This window comes from Trachypithecus francoisi, unplaced genomic scaffold (genome assembly GCF_009764315.1).
Source record: "Trachypithecus francoisi isolate TF-2019V2 unplaced genomic scaffold, Tfra_2.0 Lachesis_group4, whole genome shotgun sequence".
Lineage (NCBI taxonomy): Eukaryota > Metazoa > Chordata > Mammalia > Primates > Cercopithecidae > Trachypithecus > Trachypithecus francoisi.
The window spans coordinates 56,159,114-56,172,448 of NW_022681469.1; the positions used below are offsets into that span (position 1 = coordinate 56,159,114).

The 13,335-nt window shown below is 40.3% G+C and overlaps 1 protein-coding gene across 2 annotated transcripts in view; it reads left to right on the forward strand.

Moving 5' to 3' along the window:
• The window catches only part of RELN (reelin), a 517,743-nt gene that overhangs the window by 410,195 nt on the left and 94,213 nt on the right, over positions 1-13,335 (forward strand). For both annotated transcript variants that reach the window (XM_033192854.1, XM_033192856.1), the window contains exons 29-34: positions 1,913-2,070; positions 3,312-3,519; positions 5,445-5,521; positions 10,913-11,071; positions 11,260-11,448; positions 12,138-12,411. In XM_033192854.1, coding sequence (XP_033048745.1) covers positions 1,913-2,070; positions 3,312-3,519; positions 5,445-5,521; positions 10,913-11,071; positions 11,260-11,448; positions 12,138-12,411 — 1,065 coding nt within the window. The remainder of the gene's footprint in view (positions 1-1,912; positions 2,071-3,311; positions 3,520-5,444; positions 5,522-10,912; positions 11,072-11,259; positions 11,449-12,137; positions 12,412-13,335) is intronic.

The following is a 13,335-nucleotide window of genomic DNA, read 5'->3' on the forward strand; positions in this document are numbered from 1 at the left end:
TGAATAATGTTACAGCTCCAAGGGAAGGAATTTTCCCAAGGTCCATGACACTAAGACAACTGTACCATTTTTTTTGCTTTTGCTTTGTTTTTCTAAACTTCTTTAATTCAATTCTTTTTACCTTAAAAAGAATAAGACCAATATATTTCAAATTAGCTCCAAAGGAAATATATTTATATGTTTACCTTCCTCTTGCACTGAAACTGGGGCTTGGGGCTTATGTTACTAGGCAATTATCTCGAAAATTTTTAAACCTAATAAACAACATTACTAGTTACAGTTTATAAAGTTGCCATGAGTAGGTAACTTAAAATAATGAAGGGGGGAAAAAAGCCAAGGTTATGGTTCAGTGCTGCCAAATTTCCAAAGCCACTTGAAGAGCCAAAAAGAAATCCATTCTGATCTTGCCATGTTAGATACTCACAATAATAGAGGGGAGAGGGAGCCGTCTTCATCTATGGTTTTAACAGTCTTCATTAATCTTTAAGATTATTTATCCTTGTGTACTAAGAAGCTGGATTAACTCAAAAGTCTATAAATATTGGCAGCAAAATAAATTGGAATGTAGATATACTAATACATTTTCATGCTTTGATTATAGCGGAACTGAGAAGGAAGAGATGTTTCCCTGGTATGAAATCACAGGAGTGTGCGTGTGTGTGTGTGTGTGTGTGTTTCCATATGTTGGAAAAGAAAAGATGTATTTTAAAAATTGGAAAGCAATTGGGACAAATTTTAGTTTGGCAACCTCAAAACTATTGTTCTAGGAGATGAAGAACTGGGCAGTAGCCCAGCCCACTCGTGTTCCAGGGTTTTGAAGTACTGGGACCAGGTCCTTCTTTTGTTCATTGGCAGTTAAAACTGGTATTTGTGATTTAAAGATGAGAGATGAAGAGGAAGGGAGGGAAGGCACAGGTGAGTAGAGCTGTTAGTACAAACTTAACTCTTCCCTGCCTGAAGCATGTCGACAGCAAATAGCCAGAGTTCCCTTATCTGTCCTAAGAAAGACAGATGGTTTCAAATGTTCCCAAACAGGCTCTTCTGCAGATATCCATAAACTGAGCGTGATAGCAGGGTGAAGTATTAATTAAGTAAAATAATGGAATATCTTTCTGGATTTTATTACTAAAAGAGCAGAAGGTGAGAAAATGTTCAAACATTTCTGCTGAAAAAGAAATCAATCTGGGCATGGTGGCTCACACCTGTAATTCCAGTACTTTGGGAGGCTGAGGTGGGCGGATCACATAAAGCCAGGAGTTTGCCAGGAGTTTGAGACCAGCCTGGCCAACATGGTGAAACCTCATCTCTACTAAAAATACAAAAATTGGCTGGGCATGGTGGCGTATGCCTATAATCTCAGCTACTGTGGAAGCTGAAGCATGAGAATTTTTTTTTTTTTTTTTTTTTTTGAGACAGAGTCTCACTCTGTCACCCAGGCTGGAGTGCAGTGGCACGATCCCAGCTCACTGCATCCTCCGCCTCCCCACTTCAAGCAATTCTCCTGCCTCAGCCTCCCAAGTAGCTGGGACTACAAGCGCGTGCCACCACATCCGGCTACATTTTGTATTTTTAGTAGAGACAGGGTTAGCCAGGATGGTCTCAATCTCCTGACCTTGTGATCTGCCCACCTCGGCCTCCCAAAGAGAATCTCTTGAACCTGAAAGGCGGAGGTTTCAGTGAGCCAAGATCACCCTACTGCATTCCGGCCTGGGTGACAGAGCAAGATGCTATCTGAAAAAAAAAAAAAAAAGGTCTGAGAGAGAGACACCTTATGAAGGTTAAGTGCAGTCAAGCAGACATGACTTTGAAATAAATATTAAGTCTCTGTTGAATTTTTCTGAATTTTTCTATATTCCAATGCTTTGATATGAGATGTTAGTATAAGAAACAGGTGTGTTGTTTTTCCCAACAGCAAGACCAGATTCCGATGGATCCAGGAGAGCAACTCACAGAAAAACGTGCCTCCATTTGGTTTAGATGGAGTGTACATATCCGAGCCTTGTCCCAGTTACTGCAGTGGCCATGGGGACTGCATTTCAGGAGTGTGTTTCTGTGACCTGGGGTATACTGGTAAGGCTAAATACATGTGTCTGAGGGTTTTATTGTAAAATAGTCATCTCTAGTTGCTGTGTTTCATGCTATTCTCCCAAAGAAAGAAATTCTGAATTTATTCTTCTTTAAGTCTAGGAATTGTAGGAATTCACAACCCAGGCACATGAGATGCTAGGATATTTTGTAGTTTTGGGCTGCCCCAGAAAGGAAACATGCTAATACAAATTTCGTTTCCTAAAGAGGATTTATTATTCATAGCAGTAATAATTCATATTGCTTGAGATCCTACTTCATGCCAGACATCGAGGTTCTTTTTATTTCATCCCCTTTAATTCTAACAATAACTCTGTCATAGTACCGTAAGCTCTATTTATATTTAAGGAAACTGAGGCACAGTAACTCTCCCGAGATCATTCAGCTGGGAGTTGCTGGAGCTGAGTATCAAACCCTGGCAGTCATTCTCCAAAACCCAAACTGAAGCTCTTAACGACACGCTGCATGGCTGCGTGGCCTCTGTGAGCCCACTGCGTCGCTATCTATAGGAAATGTAATTTTACACATTTAAAATAAAAATGCATCTTATGATAAACCCAAGTCTTTCAAAAGAGTACTTTATGAGAAAAGGATCTCTGACCACAGTGACCTTTGGATGTTGCTACAAGCAAAAATGAAAAGAGCTGAGATTAAAGAGTAAAATTGGAGAAAATATTATAAGCTTCAAAATCTTTTTTTTTTTTTAATTTTTCCTGGAGACAACTTCAAAAGGCTTCTTCCCAGCTTTTCAGTATTCCAGCCTTCATCTGGCACGTGACCAAAGACAAACATATGTTGTTGCAGGCCTCCTATGGAGAGTGCTGTCCCTCACAGTTTCAAGGATTTTTCTTTTAATTTGAGACTGACTGCCCCTATTGATCCTAGAATAGGACAACAAATGAGCAGATTTTATTGTGAATGAAATCTGTTGCTCAGTTTACACAAATCCTCAGCAGCAGGAACTGTGAAAAGGTATGGTTCCCAATGTCTTCCCAATGTCTGTCTCTATCAAAAAATAAAAACTTAGAGAGGCAGAATAGTGTTTTGGATGGTGGTAGTGATGGCTGTCTTTCAGACCGACAGTTATGAGATACAAATTTTCATGTGGCCTCTCTCCCCAGTGTTAATCCATATGGACATTCTTCCTTTGCCCATGTGTTGAATAGACCTTCTCATGTTTGATGATTCCAACAAAGCATCTCTCCTCTCTATTTTTTTTTCTGAAGCGGCACAAGGAACTTGTGTGTCAAATGTCCCCAATCACAATGAGATGTTCGATAGGTTTGAGGGGAAGCTCAGCCCTCTGTGGTACAAGATAACAGGCGCCCAGGTTGGAACTGGCTGTGGAACACTTAACGATGGCAAGTCTCTGTACTTCAACGGCCCTGGGAAAAGGGAAGCCAGGACGGTCCCTCTGGACACCAGGAACATCAGGTAAGAAGTATTAACTAGTACGCTTTTTCACAAACATATTATTTACCACACGATGTGGTCTAACCTAAAACATTCTGCTCTGTTACTGAGAATTTATACAATAATGTTTCTGTATATAGATTATGATATGTAAAAATGAAGATGACTTTAGCTTTGCAATAAAATAGGTGGTTTCTACAAAAACCATGCCGCAATTCATGAATCCATGTGTGGTCATCACCAAGGCCTGTGTGTCTACGGTATGCCAGCTTGATTTTCTAAAGTTTGATATTATTATGAAAACCGTTTGTTATTATTATTAGCATGTGCTGTGTGAAACAAAGATTTTTCCAACCTTACATTCTATGTCCGAAAATGATGCATCCTCGTTTATCTGAGTTGATTTGTATTCACTTATTGAAAATGGTGCCCAGAAATATTAAATGCCTACACTGACACCTACTGGTAAAATAAAGAACTGTTTGGTTTTTAAGATCAAAGGAAATAATAGTACACGTAAAATAAAACTGCTTTTTAAAAGAGCAATTAAATTATTTGAGAAGTGGAACAAAAGAAATAGAAAAAAAAATGTTTAAAATTTTTAGATCTCCTCACAAAACTGGGGTCCTGTGTCATATCTTTTCTGCCTTCAATTTCCATCCCTTTCCGTCTGCATTGTTCTCTCAGAGGTGTGCCTGTCAAGCAGGTACTCTCTGTCGGTCGCTATGGACTGAGGCATAATTTACATCATACTGACTGAAGGCCCGCTGTGAAAAATTTAGCCAAGGCCGGGCGCGGTGTCTCAAGCCTGTAATCCTAGCACTTTGGGAGGCCGAGACGGGTGGATCACGAGGTCAGGAGATCGAGACCATCCTGGTCTACACGGTGAAACCCCGCCTCTACTAAAAAATACAAAAAAAAAAAACTAGCCGGGCGAGGTGGCGGGCGCCTGTAGTCCCAGCTACTCGGGAGGCTGAGGCAGGAGAATGGCGGGAACCCGGGAGGCGGAGCTTGCAGTGAGCCGAGATCGTGCCACTGCACTCCAGCCTGGGCTACAGAGCGAGACTCCGTCTCAAAAAAAAAAAAAAAGAAAAAGAAAAATTTAGCCAAGTGAGTCTAAATCAGCAACTGACAGGTAATTATCTGACTCTAAACAAATAATGGTATTCAACTTCTTAAGTTACATTTTTCCTCATCTTGGCTGGATGCGGTGGCTCACATCTGTAATCCCAGCACCTGGGGAGACTGAGGCAGGTGGATCACTTGAGGTCAGGAGTTCAAGCCCAGCTCCTGGCCAACATGGCAAAACCCTGTCTCTACTGAAAATACAAAAATTAGCCGGGTGTGGTGGCGCATGCCTGTAGTTCCAGCTATTCAGGAGGCTGAGGCAGGAGGATTACTTGGGCCCAAAAGGCAGAGGTTGAAGTGAGTTGAGATCGTGTCACTGCACGCCAGCCTGAGTGACAAATGTCTAATGTAGATGATGGGTTGATGGATGCAGCAAACCACCATGGCATGTGTATACCTATGTAACAAACCTACACGTTCTGCACATGTATCACAGAACGTAAAGTATAATAAAAAGAAAAATCTTCATCTTGAGTTTCCAATGATAGTGTTAACTAGATTTAAGGAATTTTAATTTCCATTTTAGTAATTCCATTACATTATAACAGACTGTCACAATGAAGTGATATTCAACAGTTTCCTTTTGTTTAGATCATTATTACAGAATAAAATGAATGGTCATATTAATTAACTTTTTCTAAATGGTTACCGAATTAGCTTACTATAATTTATGTATTTTCTGCTTGTCATATGCCCTTTGAGTTTGAAAGTAGTACTTAATAATTACAGGAGGTGTTTTTCCTAAAGTATCAAAATGCAAATGGTTAAAACTCTTCTGAACTCTTATTTGTAAGTAAACTGAAGTTTTTATTCCCCAGACTCGTTCAATTTTATATACAAATTGGAAGCAAAACTTCAGGTATTACCTGCATCAAACCAAGAACTAGAAATGAAGGTAAGCTGCTATATTTCCTTGGAAATTACAGTTACTATTGGCAGATTAGTCCTTTTTCCTCCCAAAGTTTGGTCAGAATTTTGCAAACTGATACCCTGAATCATTCCTTCTCTTCTCTTCTGCTTTGTAGAATCGGCAGCTGCACAGAGCCATGATCCCTAAGATTTCTTATACAGATCCTTAGGCCTGAAATATATCATGTCTGTTCTGGGTGTAGGCAGAATCAAAGTGGCATTTGTTTTAGGGAACCCTGTTGGTCTATACTATCCATAGGGAGGCACAAAAAAAATCCTAAAACAATATCAGAGACTTACATTTGGCATGGAAGCTAGAGAATTGTTTGCACAGGGCATTACTGAATGCAGATCAAAGTCTAGTTCTGCCCATAAACTTATATTCTGGGCAGACCAGAATCCTTGTGTAGGAGGAGCAGTTCTTGGCAATAATAAATGTTATCTTTTACTGAGACTTATTATATGCAAGACACTATTCCATGCGTTTTACTGGTGTTAATTCATTTTATCTCCAGCCTACGCTTTTGCCATAAATAATATAATTAGTTCTGTTTTGCAGATGTAGAAACTGAGGCACAGAAAGGTCAAGTAACCTGCCCATGATCGTGCACTAAATAAGTGGATGAGCAGGGATTCAAAGCACTCACGCTGGCTCCAGAATTTATGCCATAACCATCATACTATACTGCTTCTCTCCTTGTGCCGAACTCCACCCTCCCTAGGCACTCATACCATCTTCAGCCTCAAATGATTCAGTTCTGAAAGAAATGCAAAGGCTTGAAGCATAGGTGGCCTCTAGGAGCTCTACAGATATGATGTAATTCCTTAGGGGACCTTGAATGTGAACTGACTCCTTGCACAAAATTCATAGGTTTCTCAGATGTCTCCTCCACCAAACCGTGGTCTCAGCAACATGTGAAGAGTTTGCACCTTCTAAGTTTGTTAATATCTCAGTATGACTGTGTAAAACACATTGGCTTAAACGGTACCTATTAGTCAGTAGAGCTACCAGCAGCTGTGTTCATCAGCTCTCCATTTCCTTGGCCATCTTATCACTGACTGAAAGCTTTAATAACTTTTATTGAATATCTCAGTACTTTTAGTCTAGTAATTATCCAAGTCATCTATTTACTGAAGCAGTATAGAAAGTTTTATAGACCATTTTTGCATTCCCTAATCTCCTCAATAAATATTTATTAAGAATCTGTTCTAAGCCAGACATTGTTCTAGGTGCTTTTGTTGATACAGTATCACCAAAAGACAGATATGTCCATCATGATGAGATAGGTTATGCTGCAATAATAAATACACCTCTAAATACCAGTGGGCTAAAATAAAATGATTTCTTCCCTGTGCTACATTTTCTTCATGGGTCACCCGAGGTCCTCATTCCAGCACCCAGAATAATGAGGTGGCTGCCGCATAGATTCTGGATGTTGCCAGCCATGTGGCAGAGGGAAAGAGAAAGTGTAGTGAAGGGGAAAAGAAGCATAAACCTACCATGCACTAGAGGGTGAAGAACCAGTGGGGCACTAATGACCACCTAAGGGTAAATCCCTGTCCTCAGGGGAACTTACATTCTAGCGAGAAGACTCAGGTAGTAAGCAATCAAGAAAGGAAATAAGCAAGAAAATGTTAGATTGTAAGGGTTAGACAGAAACAAATAGCCTGGTGAGGTGGAAAGTAAACTTATGCAGTGGGAGGTGCTGATTTAGACTCAAAAATAGTTTGGGTGGGGGCTCACCAAGGAAGTGACATTTGATACATTGAAATATAAGGGACATTTTTGTGTATAACCCTTCTGCAAATTACAAATCCATACCCTTATTTATGTATGACCTAAAAAAATAAATCCTAAGCAAGTTAGAATAGAAAGCATCTGCTTATCGTATAATAGACAGGAGTCTTTGCTCTGTATTGACCTTCTGTTTACAAGTGCTATTTTCTGCCCTGCGATGCACATTGCCCTCAGTATCCTTTTAGTAACAAGCAACTTTTTCTCAGCTAGTCTTGAGCCACTTTCATAAACTCAGTGCCGGCCATATAATTCACATCCCATGGGCATTTCTTAGCCTTTTATTGAAAACTGGTTGTTAAAATGTAAATCTGCTTAAATCCTTGAACAAATCTCTTCCAGTGATGAAAGTAGAAATTCTTTACTTACTCAAGTTGAAGCATCAATTTACATATTTGGAATTAAAATCAAAATTATGCTATTTTCAGTAAGACTGGGCAGAACACAGATGGAGCTGCTGTTTAAAAAGAGAAGTGTTTCACATGCCTTAAACACTCGGTAGATGAGTTAAAGGGCCTGGTTTATTCAGATGTACAGTGTGTTAGATGACCTGGCTAATGAGGTTCAGCAAGTGATATGAGATATGTATATTGCTGTTTCCCTTTCTTGCATTCCTCGACCCTCTCATTCTTATCTGGGAGGCTCTCCTTCTTTGTCCTTTGGAACTGGGGCCCTCATCTCTTTACACCTTGTCTCATCTCTTTAGGCCTGAAGGTGTATGTGACACTCCTTAAAAAGCTAATGAGGAGGAAGGCAGAAACCAAATGAAGTATGAACCTCCTGAGCCATGTTTCTTATAATTTAATGTGCACCTGAGTCATTTGGGAGGCTTGTTAAAATGCAAGTTTAGATTTAGTAGGATTGGAGTGGTATGCTACATAACAAATTATCCCAAAACTAAGTAGCTTAAGACATCAAATATTTGTTATCTTACAGTTTCTGTGAGACAGGAATTTGGGAGCAGCTTAGCTAATTGGTGCTGCCCAGGGTCTCTGGTGAGGTTGCAGTCAAGACAAAAGGCAGGAGGGGTGAAGTCACTGGAAAACTTAGCCAGGGCTAGGTGATCTACTTCCAAGATGGCTCACTTACATGGCTGTTGGCAAAAGTCTTTAGTTCTTCTCTGCTATTGGCAAGAGGTTTCAGTTTCTCACCCTGTAGACCTGTCCATAGGCTGCTTGAATGTCCTTACTAAATGTAGGCTGGCTTTCCCCAGAGCAAGAGATCTGAGAGGGAGCAAAGAATAAACGGCAATGCCTTTTATGACTGTTTCCAAAGTTACACACCATTACTTCCACCATATTCTATGCATTAGAAGCAAGTTACTAAGACTATCCACACTCAAAGGGAGGAGAATTAAGCTCCACTTTTTGAAGGGAGGCGTGTCAAAAAATGTGTGGACATATTTTTTAAACCATCACAGGTTATAAAACCTATTCCAGGGTGATGCAGGTGCTGGTCTCAGACCATACTTTGAGTCGAAGGCACTATAAAGGACTAGCCAGTGACAGTTTATCTCATGATGCTTCATTTCTAGTATTATCTACCTTCTGATTAGGTCACCTCAAAATAACTAAGTAATCTCAATCTCAGTCCTCTCTCATCTTGCAAACTTAAACCATATTAATACAAGTTAGTAACCACAAGAAAACCTGAATTTTGATGTGTCTGCACCCTCAGACATCCAACATCACACAAAAAGCCCATAGGACATATCTTGAGCAACATCGGAGTTTGGAGACTGGAGCTTATGCCACACATTCCTCAACTTGACTAGAATAAAGACAAACAGCCTTGCTTCCATTTTCTTCATGAACTTTGGTGTGACTGTCCCTTTCCCAACACGTGGGTCTCACCTTAGTCAACAGAACCTGTAACCCTCATCCCCACGCCTGTATACAGCATGCTTTCTCCCCAGAGAGTTCTGTTATGTGAACAGATTTCATCCTCTCCTTCAGTCTGATGAGTTCTTTTATTTTAAATACAGTAGGTTTGGTTATCTTGAGATTTCTGATTTTAGCATATTGGTCATTTTTGTTCCTGGCATCATCCTTTGTCAGATGTAGTGGCAATAATTCCACGTGCAATTAATTAGCCATAAACAGCATTCTTTTAGCACTACACTTTATTGTAATATTTTTGACACTAAAATAATTATCCAACATGATAAAGGGTTGAGAAATTCTTGTTAGTCGAGAATAGAGAAATAGAAAGGTTCTATATAGCAAAAAAAATTATAATTTTCCCAAAGAGTAAGAATTTGCTGAGTACAATGACTCATGCCTTTAATCTCAGCACTTCGGGAGGCTGAGGCAGGCAGATCGCATGATCCCAGGATTTTGAGACCAGCCTGGGCAACATGGCAAAACCCCGTCTCTACAAAAAGTACAAAACCTAACCAAGTGGGGTGGCACACACCTGTAGTCCCAGCTGCTTGGGAGGCTAAGGTGGGAGGATCACTTGAGCCCAGAGAGGCAGAGGTTGCAGTGAGCTGTAATCATGCCGCTGCACTCCAGCCTGGGTGACAGAGTGAGACCCTGTCTCAAAAAGTAATAATAATAATGAAAATAACAACTTTACTGAGCATAATTTCTATGAATACTCAAAAAGTGGTTCAGTATCCCTAGTCGTAATTATGAATATGCAGTGCCAGTCTTAGAAAAATTATGGAATAGGCAATTAGATCAATACCCTCTACCACTCTATCCCCTCCTACCAAAGAGGGGGTATAAAGGCTGGCACAGTCTTATTCTTAACACGGGCACTGATTTCTACCTAGTTATACACACACACACACGTGTACACAATTGATTCCCACAATTTCATCCTTAGCAACTTTTTCCTTTCATTCAACATTACGCTTTCTCTGCACCCTCTTTTAGAAGGGACATGAGGTCCCTTACACGTTAATGTGCAGTTCCCTGGATCATATCACCCTAGTGACAGTGGAGGGGCATGGATGACTGGGACAAGAAAAGGGGAAAAGGTGACACAGAGAAACAAAAGTCAGACTAACGTTGGAGAGGCGTGAACCTTTCTGCTTTGCCACTTAATAATTTGGTTTCACTTAGGCTTCACTGACCAAGGTCTGACAAAGTGTGAAGTGCGATTAAAGGGATCTTTCTGCTTAATAGAATTTCAGACCAGTTAGTGCCTCCTGCTTTGTGCTTCGGCAACAAAGAGCTACTTGATTTTTTGCCAGGGAGATTGAGATATTTCTTCTGAATATGTAATAATGATACGAGATTTTGTAATGTTCAGAACAGAATCTAAAATTCAAATACATGATCTATAGTGGGTTTTTATGTTCCCCTTACCAACTTACTCATCACTCATACAAAGCTGAGTAGTCTTATAAGAGCTTATGTATTTTTTCCTTCATTTCCTGGGAGTCAGTGCATTAGAAACTGTCAAAAAATTGATGAGCTTTCGGGTCCACTAATTCATTCCTTGGAAGTTACACGAATATGCCCTCTTATTCTAGGAGACACAATTTGAGGTTGCTGCAGTCTCACCATTTAAGAAATACTGTTCCTTCCCTCTAGGAAAGTGTCCAAGTAACTGGATTTATGTCTTTTAACTCAGGGCTTATTGTTCAGTATTCAAATGACAATGGGATACTCTGGCATTTGCTTCGAGAGTTGGACTTCATGTCCTTCCTGGAACCACAGATCATTTCCATTGACCTGCCACAGGAGGCGAAGACACCTGCAACAGCGTTTCGGTGGTGGCAGCCGCAACATGGTAACTTACTGCTCACTCCAGCTTTCTGGTAGCTTTTAGGTCATGCAGTATCCATACCCACCTTGCACTGTGTGTTTCTTAATTTGCTCTCAGTTTCTAGACAATTTGATTTAAAATCACCGTCATGAAGATATTCATATTGCTATGTAACAAGCCTTCTCTAACCGCCTTTGTTCATCTGATTGCAGGGAAGCATTCAGCCCAGTGGGCTTTGGATGATGTTCTTATAGGAATGAATGACAGCTCTCAAACTGGATTTCAAGACAAATTTGATGGCTCCATAGATCTGCAAGCCAACTGGTATCGAATCCAAGGAGGTCAAGTTGATATTGACTGTCTCTCCATGGATACTGCTCTGATATTCACTGAAAACATAGGTATATATTATCACTAAATAAAAGGAGAATATTTGATTAACTAGAGGACTAAATTAACTAAAACTCAGGAGGAAACTTTCTAATGCAAAACTGTGCCTAATTACCCATGCTGAGGGTGGCTCTCAGGGAAAAAAAGGAAGTTTTATTGTCCTAAGACAACTTGGTGATCCTAGTGATGGTTTTTGTTGGAACTGTCTTTCACAGAACGTGAATGATATGAGTAAGGTTTCTTAAAAAAGAGCAAAAAAAAATCAATGAGAAGACATTCCTATGTTTCATACCTTGTAGACTTAAGACTCTATGTTTAAAAAAAGATAGATGTTTGAAGTGATAGATATCCCAATTACCCTGACTTGATCATTGCATATTGTATAAATGTATCAAAATGTCACATGTAACCACAAAAATATATGCAACTGTAATATATCAGTATTTTAAAGATACTATGTTAGCCCTTTCCAAGGTGGTAATGCTTTTCAAATTAGCAGCCTTCCATATTTCAAAATCTGTGGTAACCAAATAAAAACAGAAAACATAAGAAGAAAAGTCAAAGCACATATGGGGCATTAAAGATACACCGTGATTTTTGTTTGCTATTGAAAATGTTTATTATAAAGCATAAACACCAAATAAGAAAATGACACACATGTATGCTATCATCGACTTTTTTTTTTTTTTTTTTTTTTCAGGAAAACCTCGTTATGCTGAGACCTGGGATTTTCATGTGTCAGCATCTACCTTTCTGCAGTTTGAAATGAGCATGGGCTGTAGCAAGCCCTTCAGCAGCTCCCACAGCGTACAGCTCCAGTATTCTCTGAACAATGGCAAGGACTGGCATCTTGTCACTGAAGAGTGTGTTCCTCCAACCATTGGCTGTCTGCACTACACGGAAAGTTCAATTTACACCTCGGAAAGATTCCAGAATTGGAAGCGGATCACTGTCTACCTTCCACTCTCCACCATGTGAGAATTGTCATTTGGCTACATACCAGAACGCTGGGTGCCTGTCACTTAATTTGAAAATAATTGTGATTCGGCCTAGGTATTCTATTATTCTTTCATGATAATTATGCATGGAAGTGCCAGGAAGAAAAAAAGTGCAGGGTGCTTTGCGTTGCAAGTTTTAAATGTGGCTAGAGAGCACCAAAAGTTTTATGAGGCTGAGCTTTTCTGTTTTTTGCTAACATAAAGGCTGCCCACCAGATTCCATTTTTAAACTTGTAAAAATAAGTCTCTGCCCATAAACCAGACTGATACTTATTCACACTAAGCAGTATGTGAAATTACCACATATTGGAGAGTATCCTTAGTTTTTTTTCATCTCAGTACCACAATATGAACAAAAGGTTGGTTCCTTTGGAATGCTCATATTATTTTGCATCTGTCTTCCCTTCCCCGGCATTTCAGATCACATTCAAGAGTTGTGCTGACTTACAGCAGGCTCCCACTTTTGTGGCGTAGGCATTTGGATCATTGGAGGATGTTTCTAGGAACTAACGGGTACTATGGTGACTGATGACCTCCTGGGACTGCACCCCCCAAGATCTTTTCCTCTCCCTTCCTGTGCTCTGTTCTGAATGGCAGGTTGCATTTCCCAGCCTCCTACATCTGCTGTCAGACACTGGCAGGAGAAAGGAGGGGAGAAATAAGGGATAAATCAGGGTGTTCCTCCCCGTTGTTTCTGCCTCAACTGCATCTTGGCCAACTTCTGTGGCTCTAGCTCCCCTGGGTGGCCCTCCAGGTGACCCTGGTCCCTGGGCACCAGCAGCAACACTTCCTCCCTGTGTCCCTCCAGTCTTAGACTCATAGTAAGTGGCCTCCTGACTTTGCTAAACTCTGGTTTCCTCACTGCTTCTACTGGCTTCTCTGCTCTGCCACTTTCTATAC